The sequence below is a fragment of the Cyprinus carpio genome, chromosome A6 (genome assembly GCF_018340385.1).
Source record: "Cyprinus carpio isolate SPL01 chromosome A6, ASM1834038v1, whole genome shotgun sequence".
Classification (NCBI taxonomy): Eukaryota; Metazoa; Chordata; class Actinopteri; order Cypriniformes; family Cyprinidae; genus Cyprinus; species Cyprinus carpio.
The window spans coordinates 4,117,770-4,135,157 of NC_056577.1; the positions used below are offsets into that span (position 1 = coordinate 4,117,770).

The 17,388-nt window shown below is 37.1% G+C and overlaps 1 protein-coding gene across 2 annotated transcripts; it reads left to right on the forward strand.

The window, feature by feature from the left end:
* The first annotated feature begins 815 nt into the window (after window positions 1–815).
* Window positions 816–12,319, forward strand: LOC122134354 (protein NLRC3-like). Of its 2 annotated transcripts, none has more exons than XM_042757580.1 (6): window positions 816–908; window positions 4,624–4,891; window positions 8,265–8,309; window positions 8,539–10,294; window positions 10,682–10,797; window positions 11,728–12,319. In XM_042757580.1, the coding sequence occupies exons 2-4, from the start codon at window positions 4,636–4,638 to the stop codon at window positions 10,122–10,124; spliced, it is 1,887 nt and encodes a 628-aa protein (XP_042613514.1). In that variant the 5' UTR covers window positions 816–908; window positions 4,624–4,635; the 3' UTR covers window positions 10,125–10,294; window positions 10,682–10,797; window positions 11,728–12,319. The 2 variants fall into 2 exon arrangements, with proteins under 2 accessions (XP_042613514.1, XP_042613513.1); XM_042757579.1 differs by having other exon boundaries at window positions 10,624–10,797; window positions 11,728–12,315.
* Window positions 12,320–17,388: the final 5,069 nt, after the last annotated feature.

Below are 17,388 nucleotides of genomic sequence, written 5' to 3' on the forward strand. Positions count from 1 at the left end.
AAGATTCCAATTATTAACAAAGAGCAGTTTCTGTTCTTTACACCATGACAATAACCATTCATTTAGGGCAAAAAGTCTACTGAACCTTTCGTGTCCTCGTCGATACGTGGGCAGTGGTCCTGACACGATGATCTTTGCCGCGGGCGTTGTGCTGTGCACCGTCTCGATCAGGCTCCTGAAGTCCCTCTTCAGCATCTCCGTCTGCCGCTGCGTGGTGTCGTTAACCCCGGCGTGAAGCACGACCGCTCTGGGGCTCTCGTCGGCCTTCACGATCGCGGGTATCTGTGCAGAAACATCGGGGAAATAGTGAGTGCGCACTTTACCTTCGGCTAACGTAGCGCGGACGTGTCGGACGATGGAGTCTCCGATGATCACAGCGTCGCGTTCCGTCTCGCAGAGGGGAGAGAAGCGGTTCCGTGTGGAGATTTTTAATGAAAGTTAAGCTAAGCTAAACTGTGTTATTCCATTCAGGGGTTGCTTAGTAATTTGATTATGATTTTTTTTCATTCTGGCTTAAAGGGTTAATTTAAATTATATTATCTGCAAGTGCACTTTTTAAAAAGTATACTTTTTTGAAGTACACAAAAGTACACCTTTAATACAATTAAGCACACTTCTTTTTCACAAGGGTTAATCTGAGTGTTTCCATGTTAAAATATTAAGGAAACCAAATCAATGAACATAGTAACTGTTGATTTATTTAAAAATGCAAAGGTTAGGTTGGATTGGATTGTGGATTAATCACAGTTTCGTCACATGTTGCTTCACTCCTGAAAAAACAGTTCTGCAGAGAAATACCCACAGTTCTTTGAAAATGTGAACATAGAAGGAAATTCAGTGCTTCTGTTGAGGAAGTTACAAAGTCAGAGGAGAACAAAAAGCATTGCCGATTTTTACCGTTATTCAAGGTAAGTGAGTAAATATTATTATAAATATAGTAAATAATACAAAAAATATATATTATGTTAGCCATTTTAAGTTACTAAACTATGTTCAAGTATCACATTTCCAGTAATCAGCAGATTCATGATGAAGCACGTCGAATAGACATTAGTCACAGTAGACACGATACTGAATTTAACACAGATGAGGCTTTCTGTGACAAACTTACAGGGCTCTATCGCGCAGCGCCAGACGCAGGTATCATGTTCACGTCCTGCACCACGTTGTTTAAATAGCAGATGCATTTGCGTCCATGGGCGTGCTGGTCATTGCCGCAATTTATTTATTTATTTATTTTTTTCATTAAAGAGCGCGTTAGTGATATGCGCCTAGGCGGGTGATCAATGCGCGTACACTCTGCTTATTACACACAGAGACGCGCAGCAGCACACAAACATGCCAAATATTCAAAATGAAAGGACTACAATGTAAAAGATTATTATTGTGCCCCTTTGATGGTCTGCTCGCAAGCTTTAACCTCGCGCACGAGCAGATCCGTTTCCTCTCTGGAGAAGCGTTCGGTCTTTGTTCTTGCTCTCCTTAAACTAGCAAAAGTGTATTCGGACACGCCCTAGTCAGAGCCGATCCTCCCTATACGCAAAAAACACCAGGGGACCCCTTGCTTTCAAATATGAAGTAGCCTACTTTTAGTTTCGTTTTTGAATTTGACCAGCGGTTATGAAAACATGAATGATAATTTATTTTAATGCGGTGCGCTGTCGCCCTTTCTACGTAAAAAATCAGTCAAATCATGTGATGTGAATGTAGTTCAGTCTTGCTCGAGACTAAAAAGACGAGTTGAAAGCGTACAGAGCCGCGGAGGAGACAGTGTTTCTCAAGCGCTTTCCGCGAGCGCGATTCGAGACGGAGTGAAACAGACCTCTCATATAAAATATGAGTGAAAAAGTAAAATACAAAGTAAAATATGTTGAAATTTGCTATCTTGTTTTGCATTTCATGGCAGTTGTGGAATCTCAATATGGCTCCAGGAGTAAATTATTAAATTGTATAGACATCCCACCTCTCCCGGAAGCTCCGGGAGTCTCCCGCGTATTAATAGTGGCTCCCTGACGCCCGCAAATTAGATACAATATCCCGGGAATCGAGGAGGCAAGAGGAAAGAGCACCACTTAAGCGAGAGAGAAACATGTAGTGATATATAATCATAACCGTAGCCAGCTATTAGATCACCATATGAATGTCTGCATGTATAATCCAGTTTAGACAGTTTGCAAGAATGTTTAGCGTCCGTGGTATGAAAACAATCGCTGCGAGACGCTGGCGGAGTGAACGAATCTTGAGGGCGCGGGTGTCCTGACATGTTATCCTACCTGTCAGATTGTCCAGCCAGGGTTTACTGTGCACATCAATATTGCGTCCTTTTATTTAATGTATCTGCATTACTGTTACAAATCGACAGAATACTGGCACAGATTGCCACTGTTGCCAGATCCAGCGATTATAGGCATTTTTGAACTTCAAGTCAAGTCAAGTCTGCTTAATTGTTAATTTTGTACAGCATACATACAGAGAATTAAAATTGTGTTACTCTCAGACCCATGGTACATACAGATAACACTAACAGTAGAGCCTAAAAATACAGATAGATACAGATTAAATATAAAATATAAAATACAACTATACAAATAAGTGCATGTAAAAAACTAAAGTTAAATAAAGCAGCGCAAGGCACATGGCAGATAGAGTGCAAACCAGTGAAGTGAATAAACAGTGCAGATAAAAAGATTGTATTGCAAAAAAAGCTTATACTGTCTGATTAAAGTGACAAAGAGCTCAGAGAGCAATTCTTATTTAAACTGACTGAAGAGGTAGTAGAATGAGGTCAGTTCTATGCTGAATGAGGTAGTGAGCAGACCAATGCTGCTGCACAAAGTGACTGGTGCATGTCACCGTATGTTAGTGGGAGGGGGGGGGAGTGGAAGGACCTGGGGCGGGGGGGGGTGGGGGGGGGGGGGGGGGGGGCAAGGTTGGGAGAGAGTTCAGCTTCCAGCCTGGTGAATGAAGCTGTCCTTCAGTCTGCTGGTCCTGGCCCGGAGACTCCGCAGTCTCCTCCCTGATGGCAGCAGACTGAAGAAGCTGTGTGACGGGTGGGTGGGATCACCTGCGATGCAGAGGGCTTTGCGAGTGAGACAGAGTGACAGACACAGTGATGCAGCTGGTCAGGATGCTCTCAGTGGTGCCTCTGTAGAAGGTGCACATGATGGGGGCCGGAGCTCTGGCTCTTCTCACTTTGCGAAGGAAGTAGAGACGCTGCTGTGCTTTCTTGGCCAGTGCTGCAGTTTTGTCGGTCCAGGAGAGGTCCTCTGTGATGTGCATACCCAGGAACTTGGTGCTGCTCACTCTCTCCACAGTCGCACCGTTGATGGTCAGAGGAACATGTTGAGTGTGCACTCTCCTGAAGTCAACAACAATCTCCTTCGTCTTCTCCACATTCAGAGAGAGATGTGTCTTTTACATTAAATTTGACACTTTAGAAGGTTAATAGACTGGGAAGTTGCAATTTAAGGTCAGCGATATCCTTATCTTATTTGCAAAATATTGTTTTTTATTTTTCGGGTTTTATTTGTTTTAATAGCAATATCTGCCAACACTGCATCGCCGGCACTTAAAGTCAGCGTAAACCGGAAGTTGCTGCCGACTTTAGCTGTGTCCGAAATCGCTCACTCGTTTACTCATTCACTAATCCCTATATAGTGTATGGCAGTTGAGTGCACTATATCAGAAAGGAGTTAAATAAGTAAACGGATTTGGACGGTGACGTATAAACTGCGCGTGAGACTTGGAGCTGTTGCAAAAACATCGTCACATATGTACTTTTATATTACATGTACCTTATATTAGAAAATAATATCAATAGCAATATCACTCAAAATTACTTTATAATTGTTTTATAATTATACATACCAAAGCGTCAGCTTTGTGGTTTCATCGAAGGTATATTATTAATTAGTTTTGTAATGCTTTTATGTTCATAATCATTAAATACTATTAAAATACTGAGAACAAAAATAAACACACATTAACACATGTTCATAATTTTATGTATTTATTATTTTTAGTATGCAAATGCAAAAAATATCATGATATTATCAATTAGAAACGTTATCAATGTTATCAAAAACAGTAGCATTCTCCAGTACTCAGATCTGTTGAACAAGTAGGTTACAGAATAAAAAATAAATATATATAAGCAAACACTAGCCATGAAGAAGTCTATGCTATTTTATTCAGTAGTCGTTACATTTTCACAAAGTCATGCTAAAAACACCCATAAGACCACTAGACAAAATTATCATAGCAATGATTATTAATGAAAACTATAACAGTAATATGGATTGTTTCATGAATAATAAACAACTGATAAAATGATCCACCCCTGTTCTATAGTAAATATTAACAATGCAATAAATAGGCTATGGTATAATTTTACAGTGTCCATCCTTTCACAACAGAAAACATCTTTCACAAACATCTAAATTTCTGTCTCTCCTCACTAATAGTAAGTAGTAATAATAGTAAGTTTTGAATTGCAACAGAATGAGCATCCTCTGATGATTGGTCTCATATGTGCTTAGTAGACCAAACAGTTATCTCTTATTTCATGCAAAATTAATAAAGTCATTGACACAGATTGACTACGCTTTCTTTTTTCTTGTTCAGTTATGAAGGACTATGGAATCTGCTTTAGAACTGCTTTATAAAACTCTAGATGACCTGGAAAAAGACGATCTGAAGAGATTTAGGAGTCTCTTAAAAGAAGATGGGCGCATTGGAGCTGGTAAACTGGAGGATGCTGATGTCACTGACATAGTGAATATGATGGTGGAGTGTTATGGACCAGAAGAAGCTGTAAAGATCACACTGAAGATCCTGAGGAAGGTGAACCAGAACCAGCTGGCTAAAGAGTTACAGGAGAAGCACGAAGAAGGTAATAAAGGCAAAAATACTGATCGCAGAAAAAAAGAGGCAGCACAGATTCAGAGAAGGGAGTATATCCAGAAACAGCCATGAGCACAATATTAGAGCCTTGAATTTGATGTGGAGCTACCTGTTCAGTAGAGGTGTCACGCTTCTAGTTTCTCACAGTTCGGTATGTATTGCAGTTTTGAGGTCACGGTTTTGGTTTGGTTCGGTATTTGGTGGTGATTGCTGGGGTGAGATATTCTTAATGTGGTATTAGAAATTACTACAAGAATACTAATTTGTTGAAAAAAAAAATACTTGGAACAATTTGCCTTCAAAAAAAACTTTCAGTGAATATTCTGTAATTGTGCTCTTTTCTGATGCACTCCATCGTGTGTAAGGGAAACAGGTCAATTTAGCTCAAAGGGAATCATTTAAGATTTTAAAGGGAATTTGAACAGAATCACTGTTTTACGGCTGATCACTGAGACAGCCAGCGATTCACTGAACGAGCCGTTTAACATCAACTCTGCAATGGATATTAATATCCAAAGTATAGTGAAAACACAATAAATTAGCATAGTAACAAGATCGGCAGTTTAAGACATTAACTTGTAAGCACAAAACACAAGATACTTATCTTTTCAATATGAATAAGGCTTTATTAGATGAATCTAAGACATATAAACTCATAAGCACACGCACTCACACATTCACACAAGTTGCAGGAAAAGAGAAAGTTAGGAAAGAATGAGTCTAAGAGAATGAAAATGTGAAATCCCAAGTTTACAGCAATACATGAAATTGCATAGACATGAACAACCATCAATCATTTAATTAACCCTCGCATTGAGTTCCTCAATGAGGTTAAAATTATATTAGATAGCTACACCAGTTTAGATCAGAGTCTGGAGGTACGTTACTTGCGTTGCCCGTGAAAAGGGGGTTCCCTTTTGTTGAAATGACGTCTTGGGAAGCCCGTGGCTGGGCATTGGCTGACGATGTGGTGTTGTGGGCTGGTTGTAGTTTTAGGCAGGCGTGCGAGGTCAGACTCGGGGAAACAGCGTTACAAAACTTAACTCAGAACACGAAACTCTCAATGGAAAAGAACAGAAACTAAAGTAAAAGAACAGAAGTAAAGTTTGACGAGACTAGGTGGTGTTTCTTCTCATCGTGGCTAAGTAGCAGCAGGCGTGCAGGCCGAAGCACGCTGGAACAGCGCTCAAAGAATGCAAAATGTAATGACAAAAGGCATGGCTAAAAGCAAAAGCTAGGAGCAAGAGCTAAAAGCAAAAGCTAAGAGCGAAATTTGATGGTGTGCTGAGTATTTAAACTGGCCCTTCGGCCACAACTCAAATGTTGTCTTGACCAATTAGATGCTGTCTTTGCTCGGGGTGTTGCGATGTTTCTCCTGCCCGTTCATAAATCATATGTTATCTTATCAATCACGTGGTCTGCATTTTCCCGCTCTTGCGGGGTATAATTTTGGACATGATTCCTATAACAAGAATATGATACATTTGACAAATAACTGATGGTCAGAAACGTTTCAAGCAAGAAGATTCAAACACACACATACTAAACATGAATATGAATCCTTAAGCTATTCAATAGTTATTAAAAAGACATACACAATAAGTGATTATAAACATGATAGTCAAATGTGTGGGTTACATATATGATATGGAGTCAAGCAATGTACTGGTATTTGTTTAGAAGTCTTTTTGAGTTCCTTTTGGTGCATCTACATCTGTAAAAGACAGTTTCTCTGCCATTCCTTGACATAAGGACGTTCTGTGGAGACCAGAGGTTAAAAGGTCCCCTTAAAGGAATTTCAGTTCTTGGTTCTTGTCTTCTAGGTGGGGGAGGTCAATCCAATCTTGTGATCATGATTACTATCATGGGTTTACATGTGATGGTCAGGCTGTGCACCTCTTTGACCATCAATCTGGATTACTTGCCCCAAATTTGACAATCTCTTCTCCGTATTGAAATTGTTCTGTGAAAGAATTGGTTGGTTATCTTGCTTTAGACTGTGGTGCTAGGAGTTGATTTACAACATCCTGTTGCCTTTCTGTGGAATTCGGCTCATGTTTCAACCATGCTCCCGATCAAATCTTCAATTTGTCTGGTTCGGGTCTGATACGCTTAATTTTTTTTATATTATAAATGCTTGCAAATTCTCCTCTATTTGTTAAAGGCAGATTAGGTGATGTGGTTCAGAAACACTTTTATTAGGCTGGTTGAAAGTCTCTTAAATCCAGATAATCACTAAGTTAAGTGATCTAAATGTATTTGTGTGTTTTTATATCGTCTGTGGAAGGTGTAGGACCATAAAATGTTTGTCCAATCATATTCCTCAGCCCGAGGCTATAATAGGCTGTCCTACTGTCAACATATGTATTTGTATACTTCCACACACCCTGTTCATGCAGACATGATAGGTCATCAAGTCTGAGCGAGAATGGAAGATGTTATTATTGTAATATTATGCGAAAGTTGTCACTCTGACTTACTATTTGAGTCACTATTTGAAAGAGAGGTACACCATGGAAGTACCGCAGTACATACCATGGGTGGTGCATCACAGTTTTCTTGGTTCGGTTTGACTATTTTTACACCTCTACTGTTCAGTAGCCAATGAAAGAAGACCAAAAGGGGTTTAACATGTGTCCTCTTGGGATGTTCAAAGAGGAAACCAACTCAGGAAACCTGATCACAAAAAAGAGAAGAGACAGTGATATCAATAAATACATGGTCAGACATAAAGGAGTAGCAATAAAACTCTTATATTTCCAGGGTACACAGTTCTTGTCTCACTACTTGTAATGTGAAAACTTGATAAGAGACATTACTAATACTAACATCTGAGTAAAGACTAGTAGACAGTCATTTAACAGCTTGATAATTCCACTAATACTCATTGGTCACACTACATTGTAAAAGGTTGGGATCAGTAAGATTTTTTATGCTTTTGAAAGAACTTTGTTCACTCAAGCTGCACTTATTTGATCAATACAGTTAGAAAAATGTAATATTGTAAAATATTACAATTTAAAATAATTTTCTGTTACTATCAGTGTTGAGAATTTTTGTGCTGCTTAATATTTTGTGTACACTGTGATACATTTTATTTTTCACGATTCACAGATGAACAACGTTTGAGGAACAGCATTTATTTAAAGTATAAATCTTTAGTAACTTTATAAATGTAGTTCTTGATCAATAATGCATCCTTGCTGAACAAAAAGATCAATTTCTTAAAAATAGAAAAAGAAAAAAATTATAGTGATCCCAAACTTTTAAACAGTAATGTATATATATTAAAGCTTCTGTTCAGGTTACATTGATACCTTGTATTCCTATATTTTTCTCATTCTTTTTTTCTCTCTTCACAGTGCAAAAATTATTAGAGGCAGCTAAGAAACACTCGAGAGAACAAGGTGAAGCATCTGAGGTCACTTTTTACATTGGGTTTAGAAATGATTTTACCATGTTTGATGTATATTGATTTCAGTACAGAATTGCTTTCAGTACTATGAATTTTCATACCATATTTCTGCAATACTTGATTTTGATGACAGTCATGCCAATGTGATAAACCTTTGTGTTTAATTTTCTGATGTTGTTTTATTCCCACCTTTTCCCTTTTATTTATATTTTCCATAACAGATTTCTGGCTGCAGGAATTCTTAAAAACTCACAAAATGAAAATGAAGGAGAAAGTGGAACACATATTTGAGGGTAAAAAAGAAAAGGAAGAACATCTGAAGAATGTTTTCACAGAACTCTTCATTACAGAAGGGGATATTAAAGAAGTCAATCATGAACATGAGGTTCTGCAGATTGATGATGCCCTTAAAACATGTAAATCACAGAACAGCTCAATCAAATGCAATGATGTATTTAGTCTGAACAAAAATAAGAAAAAGTTTGTGCTGACCAAAGGCATCGCTGGCATTGGAAAAACTGTCTCAGTGCACAAGTTCATTCTTGACTGGGCAGAAGGAAAATCCAATGACAATATTGACTGTGTGTTTCTGCTTCCGTTCCGAAAGATTAACTGCATTAAAAACAGAGAGATCAGTCTGCATGAGTTTCTACAGAAGTTTAATCCTGAAATGCAGGACCTGAAAACAACAAAGATAAATAAGGTATATAAATGTACGCTTGCATTTATCTTTGATGGACTGGATGAGAGTCAACTAACTCTGGATTTTGACAGTGGAATGGTGACGAGTGTTGAGGAGCGATCTTCTGTAGATGAACTGTTTACAAGTCTGGTGAATGGGACTCTGCTTCCATCAGCGTTCTTCTGGGTGACATCACGACCAGCAGCAGCCAATCAGATCCCTCCTGAGTATGTCGGGTTGTTCACAGAGGTGCGAGGATTCACTGACCAGCAGAAGGAAGAGTACTTCAGAAAGAGAATCAAAGATGAGACTCAGGCCTCCAGAATGATCTCACACATTAAGAAATCTCGAAGTCTCTACATCATGTGCTACATTCCTGTGTTCTGTTGGATCACAGCCACTGTTCTTCAGAACATCCCTATTGTGAACAACGCAGAGGACATCAACACAACTCTCACTGAAATGTACATCCATTTCCTGCTGATACAGATGAACATGAAGAACCAGAAGTATGACAGAGAAAAACAAAGAGAACATACCAAGCTCTTAGACTCCAATAAAACAATGATTTTGAAGTTAGCCAAGCTAGCGTTTGAACAACTAAAGAAGGAAAATATTGTTTTCTATGAGGAAGATCTGCAAGCATGTGGTATTGATGTAAGTGACTTTGAGTCCACAGGAATGCTGACTGAGATCTGTCATCTGAGTGTTCAAGAGTTTCTCGCTGCAGTGCATGTGTTCCTCTGCTACCTGCACAAGAACATGGAGGAGCTTCGGTTTTTCTTTGAAGAAACACAAAATAAGGTCAGGCTTAACTTTAAGCTTCAGTCTGAAAGTCCATTGCATTATTTACTAGTGAAGGCTGTTGAGAAAGCAGTGCAGAGTCGGAGAGGACATTTAGACCTCTTTTTGCGGTTTCTGATGGGCATTTCACTGGAATCCAATCAGGACCTGCTCAGAGGCCTGTTTCCTCACACTGAAGACAGCAAAGACAGCGTCACAAAAACAACTGAGCACATTAGAAAACTATTACAAGAGGACATCTCACCTGAAACGTCAGTAAACCTGTTTTACTGCTTACTGGAGCTCAATGACAATTCATTATATATGAAAATCCAAAGTTGAATCAAATCAAATAGAAGAACTCGCCTTTCATCTTCCATGTGTTCATTGCTGGCCTACGTACTGATGATGTCAGAGGAGGTGCTGGATATGTTCGACCTGAAGATGTACAATACAAAACGGGGAGACAACAGCACACTCCTCCCCGCTGTGAGATGCTGCAGAAAAGCCATGTAAATAACTTGTTGACATTTGTTTAACTTTTTTTTAGCTCTAAAAATTAATTTCAGTGTAAAATGCAGTCTCTCACTTTTACTGATTTTGGAGATTAAAATCCATATTTACTTGAATAAATTTAATGAACATAGTAAATTCATAGAAATGCAGTTGCAAATTTTTTGTTTAATTTGTATTTTAACATATAATGAAGCTTACATGGAAGATTTTTTTTCTTTTAGAAAGCTTGAATATTTACAAATAACATGGCACAATGTATCAAACAACACGGTTCATACAAAATAAACAGAAAAATATGTCCTGGACAAATATTTTGTTTTTACAGACTCAGTGGATGTCGTCTCTATGATACTGACTGTGAAACTGTGGCTGTGGCTCTGCAGATACCAGACTCACCTCTGATAGAGCTGGAAATGGGTCGCAGTAATCTACAGGATTCAGGAGTGAAGCTGGTCTCTGATGCACTGAAGAGCCCAAACTGTCAGCTGAAGATACTGAGGTTTGAGAATCAGATGTGTTTTTTTGTATGTTCATTTGATACACGAGGTATAATCACCCAAATCAAGTAAGCTATTGAAAGTTAAAAAGCCTTTATTCACATTATGTTCATCACAATCAAAACATTAAAAATGACTAAAACACTGCACACTGATTCATATCAGCCTTCAGCCTTCCTCAGAGTGTGGCAGGTACCAAATGAAAGACATATAATAAGGTATAATTAATCATTGAAGTTGGGAGAAACTTTTGTGTGTGTGTGTGTTTTTTTTAATAAACATCAAAAGGATGAACAATACAATCTTTTTTTATCATATTTATCCAAACATTTGCCAGTCATTCAAAAACCTCAAATATGGCACTATAGACACATCCGAGTGTTTGTGTGGAGTGTGGAGCTGTTAGTGTGTACTGCATGACATGAAGGCACCGGTGCAATAACTCACATTTTTCCTGATAAGAGTGGAAAAATTTAAAACACTTTGTCATTTTATTTATGAATACATTATTGATTAAATTATTTATTAATAAATAATTACAATTCATAGTCATTACTTTTGCCGGTGCTCTGTGGCGAGCTTTATGTAATTAAAGTAATTAAATTAATATAAACATGCAATTAGTCGACTAATGGCTTAAATAAATGACTACTACTCGACTAGAAAAATCTTTAGTTGGGGCCGCACTAGTTTGATTTTGCACTGTTAAACTGTTTTATTTTTATATATTATTAGATTGTGTGTCTGATGTTAACAACAATTATAATTTTCTTCATACTTTACCTGGCAAATGGCTGTAGAGATAAACTGGTTAACAATTTGATTATTTTTAACAGAACATGTATCTTTATTAAATGATAAAAAATACTGGAACTTTTGTTAATGAGTAAAAATGGATGTGTAATTATTCAGTTATTTATTACTCTGTTCAGACTGGAAAGCTGTAATCTCACTGGTCAGAGCTGTGAATTTGTGGCATCAACTCTACAATCATCAAACTCTCGTCTGATAGATCTGGACATGAGTTGGAATAATCTGCAGAACTCAGGAGTGAAGCTGCTCTCTGATGCACTGAAGAGCCCAAACTGTCAGCTGAAGATACTGAGGTTTGAGAATCATGTTTCTTTATTATGTTGATTTGATACATATGAGGTGTAATCACCCAAATCAAACAAGTTATTGAAATTATGTTTTATAAAACTGATAGTTCTGCTTCTTGATCGGTGATTGGCTGAACTGCATTTCAAGCTGTTGTAAAACACTCTGTAAACACACACCTGTGACATTATCACATCAGAATTATTGTATTGTTGTGTTGCTTGGCCATCATTTATCTAAACATTGGAATCCAAGGCACTTCTTCTGGTCCAAAAAAAGTTAAAAAGCCTGTATTCTCATTATGGTGATCACAATCGAAACATTAAAAATGACTAAAACACTGCACACTGATGTATTTCCGCCTTCAGCCTTCCTCGGAGTGTGTCAGGTACATAATGAATGACATGTGTAGGTATAATTAATCAATGAAGTTGGGAGAAACTAAAGGAACCTTTACAGGGGGACCTAATTTCCCCCCCACTTTCATTTGTTTTACTTGTTGAAAGAATAAACAATACAGATTTATTTCCGGAGTTGTTTTTTGATCATTTTTATTCAAACATTTGCCAGTCATTCAAAACCCTCAAATAGGACACTATAGGCACATCCAAGTGTTTGTGCAGAGTCTGGAAGCTGTTAGCACAGAGGTCTTCAATCCTGCTCCTGGTTTCCACTGTCCTACAAAGTTTATTTCCAACCTTCTACAGCACACCTGCCGGTGTATTTTCAAGCAGTCTTGAGGAGCTTGATCAGATGCTTCAGGTGTGTTTGATTAGGGTTGTAGCCGAATTCTGCAGGACACTGGGTCCCCAGGAGTGTGGTTAAAGACCTCTGTGTGCTTACTGCATGACATGAAGACACCAGTGCAATCACTTTGATTTTTTCTTGATAACAGCGGAAAAACTTTAAATACTCAGTCATTTTATTTATTAATAAATTATTACATTATTTATAAATAAATAATTAAAATATATCTTTGCTGTTTTTTCCAACACATTGATAGTCATTATTTTTGCTGGTGCTCTGGGGCAAGCTTTATGTAATTAAAGTAATTAAATTAATATAAACATGCAATTAGTCAACTAATATGGTTTATGTGTTTGATTAGTGACTAGTAGTCGACTAGAAAAATCTTTAGTTGGGGTTTTGGCAGTTTTTGGGTTTTGGGTTGGTGAGGGCTGGGGCCCGGTGATTGTGTTTGGATTTGGATGACTGGAGCGCCGATCACCAAAGCCACCACGCCCCCCACTTATTAGCACTGTTATTTAGTTGATCTTTTCCGTAAATTCCATGCATTACCATTTGAGATTGAAACGTAAAGTCTGAATTTGGTTTACCAATCAAATGCATTTATTCTATATTTGACTTTTGAATGATATGTGCACACATCTATCAGGTGATCGCTGCCCAGTATGTCTGCATTCACCTCTCTTCACTTCGTTCTGGAGTAATCTGGAAATGGTTGCGCAAAAAACAATATTCAATAATTAAAAATGTCAGCCATTCTAAAAGAGAGAGGGGCTCAAAAAATGAAAACAAAAAACTTCAAATACAAACAACACAAAAAACTTGAATTAGTAAATTCCCCAGCTATCAGGTTATTTTACTAAAGCTGATGATGGAGTGGAAGTTGCTGTAACAGCAAGTGAAGCGGGCTCCTGGAGCAGATAAAAACAGTGTCATCGTCCACACAGATTTTAGGTTAGTTTGATTATTAACTGGATTTATATTGTTTTTGTGTTTTTTTGTGCTTTGATGTAATTAGTTTATGTTCTTTTAGGTGATGGGGTATAATCCAGTAGAAATATATAAATCGTTGATTGAAGCGCGTCATGATGTAGGCTAAGCTTGTAGTTTTAAGGAGTTTTTTGAACAAATGGTTTATATACTGGTGTTCATGGGACATTAAGCTGCGGGGCAGAATTCAGTCTGGTAAATGCGTGCGTTTTTAAACGTGATTAACGGTTTCTACCTGACACAAGCGGCGCACACCTGCTCGTATTACTGACTAAACTTTCGCTCCTTGTGCTTAAATGCTCAAATACACAGTTATGTGTCAAAATGCCCGTCTTTGAGAGTATCGTTGCAAACACAGTTATTTGTGTCTTAAATGAATGTTAATAGTTAAAGATAAAGCACGTGTAGTGTTAGGCTATATGAGATCCTTAGCCTATATGATGAGATCTTAAAATGATATTCACCCAAAAATGAAGATACTGTCATCATAAAGGCCTACTTACCCTCAAATAGTTCTAAACTTCTATGAATTTCTTTTTCCTCCTCAACATAAAAGAAGATATTTTGAAGAATGATCGTAACCAGTTTCTGGTCCCCACTGACTCCTATGTTTTTTTTGTTTTTTCTCATATATGGAAGTAGTGAGGGCCCAGCAACTGTTTGGTTACCAATATTGTTCCAAATATATTATTTTGTGTTAAACAGCAGAAGGAATCAAAAGAATTTTCATTTTGGGGTAAATAAATTAAGCAGCCTAATATAGCTGCTTTTACCATTTGTGTAAATAATGTAAATCAAACATCAGAAAGAAAATTACTCACTGTCCTTGACTGAATCACTTTTGTAAAATAAATAAGAATGAATATATACTGAATTTATACAGAGAAGACTATTCAGTCTATTTGCACATTTTCTTTATACAATATAATATTTATTATTCAGTTCTTTAAGTTTTTCAAGTAGGCCATTCTTTATTATCTTTGATCTTTAAAATTAGCATTTCTTTATGTCTACTATGTATAGGTTTCTATGTAAGTACTGGTACTTCTGAATGGGTTGAGGCTGGGATTTAGCGCATCTTGAAGGTGAAAGTACTTGATGAACCATATACTATGTTTGTGGAGAGCATTCACTCAGTAATTTTTGACTGTTATATCAGTCTGGTTTTTGCAGTATTGTTATCTCATTTTTGACCAAGATGGCTTTTAGAAGCTTTTGCATTCGAAGTCTTCATATATATAAATATCATTATTGTGATGGGGGCCCTGCAGTAAGTCATAGCCCCCGAGGCCCAGTGCAGGTTTAATGCGGCCCTGGTTGGGGCGGCACTAGTTTGGTTTTGCACTGTTAAACTGTTTTATTTTTATATGTTATGAGATTGTGTGTCTGATGTTAACAACAATTATAATTTTCTTCATCACTACTTTATCTGGCAAATGACTGTAGAGTTAAACTAGTTAACAATCTGAATTCACCTTTATTTTCAACAGAACATGTATCTTTATTAAATGCTAAAAGATACTGCAACTTTTGTTAAGTAAAAATGAATGTGTAATTATTCAGTTATTTATTACTCTGTGGGAGTAATTGGGAGGCTGTTATCTCACTGGTCAGTGCTGTGAATTTGTGGCATCAGTTCTACAATCATCAAACTCTCGTCTGATAGAGCTTGACATGAGACATAATGAGCTGCAGAACTCAGGAGTGAAGCTGCTCTCTGATGGACTGAAGAGCCCAAACTGTCAGCTGAAGATACTGAGGTTTGAGAATCAGATGTTTTCTTTATTATCTGCTGATTTGATACATATGAGGTATAATCATCCACCCAAATCAAATAAGTTATTGCAAAATTAGGTTTTATAAAAACTGATAGTTCTGCTTCTTGATTGGTGATTGACTGAGCTGCATTTCAAGCTGTAAAAACACTCTGTAAACACACACCTGTGACATTATTACATCAATATTATTGTGTTCTTATGTTGCTGTGTCTGTGTTGCTTGGAAATCATTTAAACATTGGAATCCAAGGCACTTGGCACTTCTGGTTCAATAAAAATCCTTTTATTCACATTATGGTCATCACAATCGAAACATTAAAAAAAACACTAAAACACTGCAACAGTGATGCATTTCAGCCTTCAGCCTTCCTCAAGAGTGTGTCAGGTACATAATGAATGACATGTGTAGGTATAATCAATCAGTGAAGTTTGGAGAAACCAAAGGAACCTTTACAGGGGGACCTAATTTTTCCCATCACTTTCATTTGTTTTACATGTTGAAAGAATAAACAATACAGATTTATTTCCGGAGTTGTTTTTTTGAATAATTTTTAATTCAAACATTTGCTGAAAGAATAAACAATACATCAAACCCTCAAAATAGGACACTATAGGGCACAATCCAAGTGTTTGTGGCAGAGTCTGAAGCTGTTAGCACAGAGGTCTTCTCAATCCTGCTTCCTGGTGACCCCACCTGTCCTGCAAGTTTATTTCCAACCTTCTACAGCACACCTGCTGGTGTATTTTCAAGCAGTCTTGAGGAGCTTGATCAGCTGCTTCAGGTGTGTTTGATTAGGGTTGTAGCTGAATTCTGCAGGACAGTGGGTCCCCAGGAGCAGGGTTAAAGACCTCTGTGTGCTTACTGCATGACATGAAGACACCAGTGCAATCACTGAATTCACCTTTATTTTCAACAGAACGTGTTGATATTATTAAATGATAACAGATGCTGCAACTTTTATTAGTAAATAAAAATGGATGTGTAATTGTTCCGTTTTTTGTTATTCTGTTCAGACTGGCAGGCTGTAATCTCACTGGTCAGTGCTGTGAATTTGTGGCATCAGTTCTACAATCATCAAACTCTCGTCTGATAGAGCTGGACATGAGTCGCAATGATCTGCTGGACTCAGGAGTGAAGCTGCTCTCTGTTTCTGTGATGAGCTGAAGATGTCAGATTAAGGTAATGATGAAGATACTGAGGTTTGAGAATCAGATGCATTTTATATGTTCATTTGATACATATAATAATTATGAGTCAGAATTTACCTCAGAAGAACAGCATGATCTGACTTTATTCAGCGGAGGATATTTTTTTCTGACGTGCAAGTGATTTTTTCTTAAACATTAATGGTTCAATGGACTAACAATCATATTGCTTTTTTTTTTGAGTCACGGATCGGATACATTTTCGGGTCAGAAAAAAAAAAAAAAAAAATAATAATAAACATAAAAATCACTTAAACACACTCTAAGTAGTTCTTCAATACCACAGCAAAAACTATTAGTCTAACTAAGAAAGTCCACACATGATTAAAGACAAGTAAACAGTCAGTATAAAAATGTAACACTTTATAATAACTTTCATTTATAAATCATTAAAAAACATTATATAATGCTTAACAGATCATTAGTTAATATATATCCACATAGCTATATATATGAGATAATGTTCTTGTTAATGTTTACTAATGAACTTACTAAACATTACCTAATGATTAACATATGATTATTTAATGTAAATTTAAATTCTTACAAATGTCAGTAAACTTTCAGTTCATTTGATCTTTATTTGATGGTCTTTGTTTGTTGTGTAGATCTCTATTTACACATCTTACCAAATAATTTATAAATTATTAGTTCATGTTTTTGCAGTACCCAATCTAAAGTGGAAACCATTCATCGTTTGAAAATGTTTATAAACGTTTAGCAATCATTAGTACCTTTATAAGCAGTAATCTTGATGGCAAAAAGTGTCCTAAAA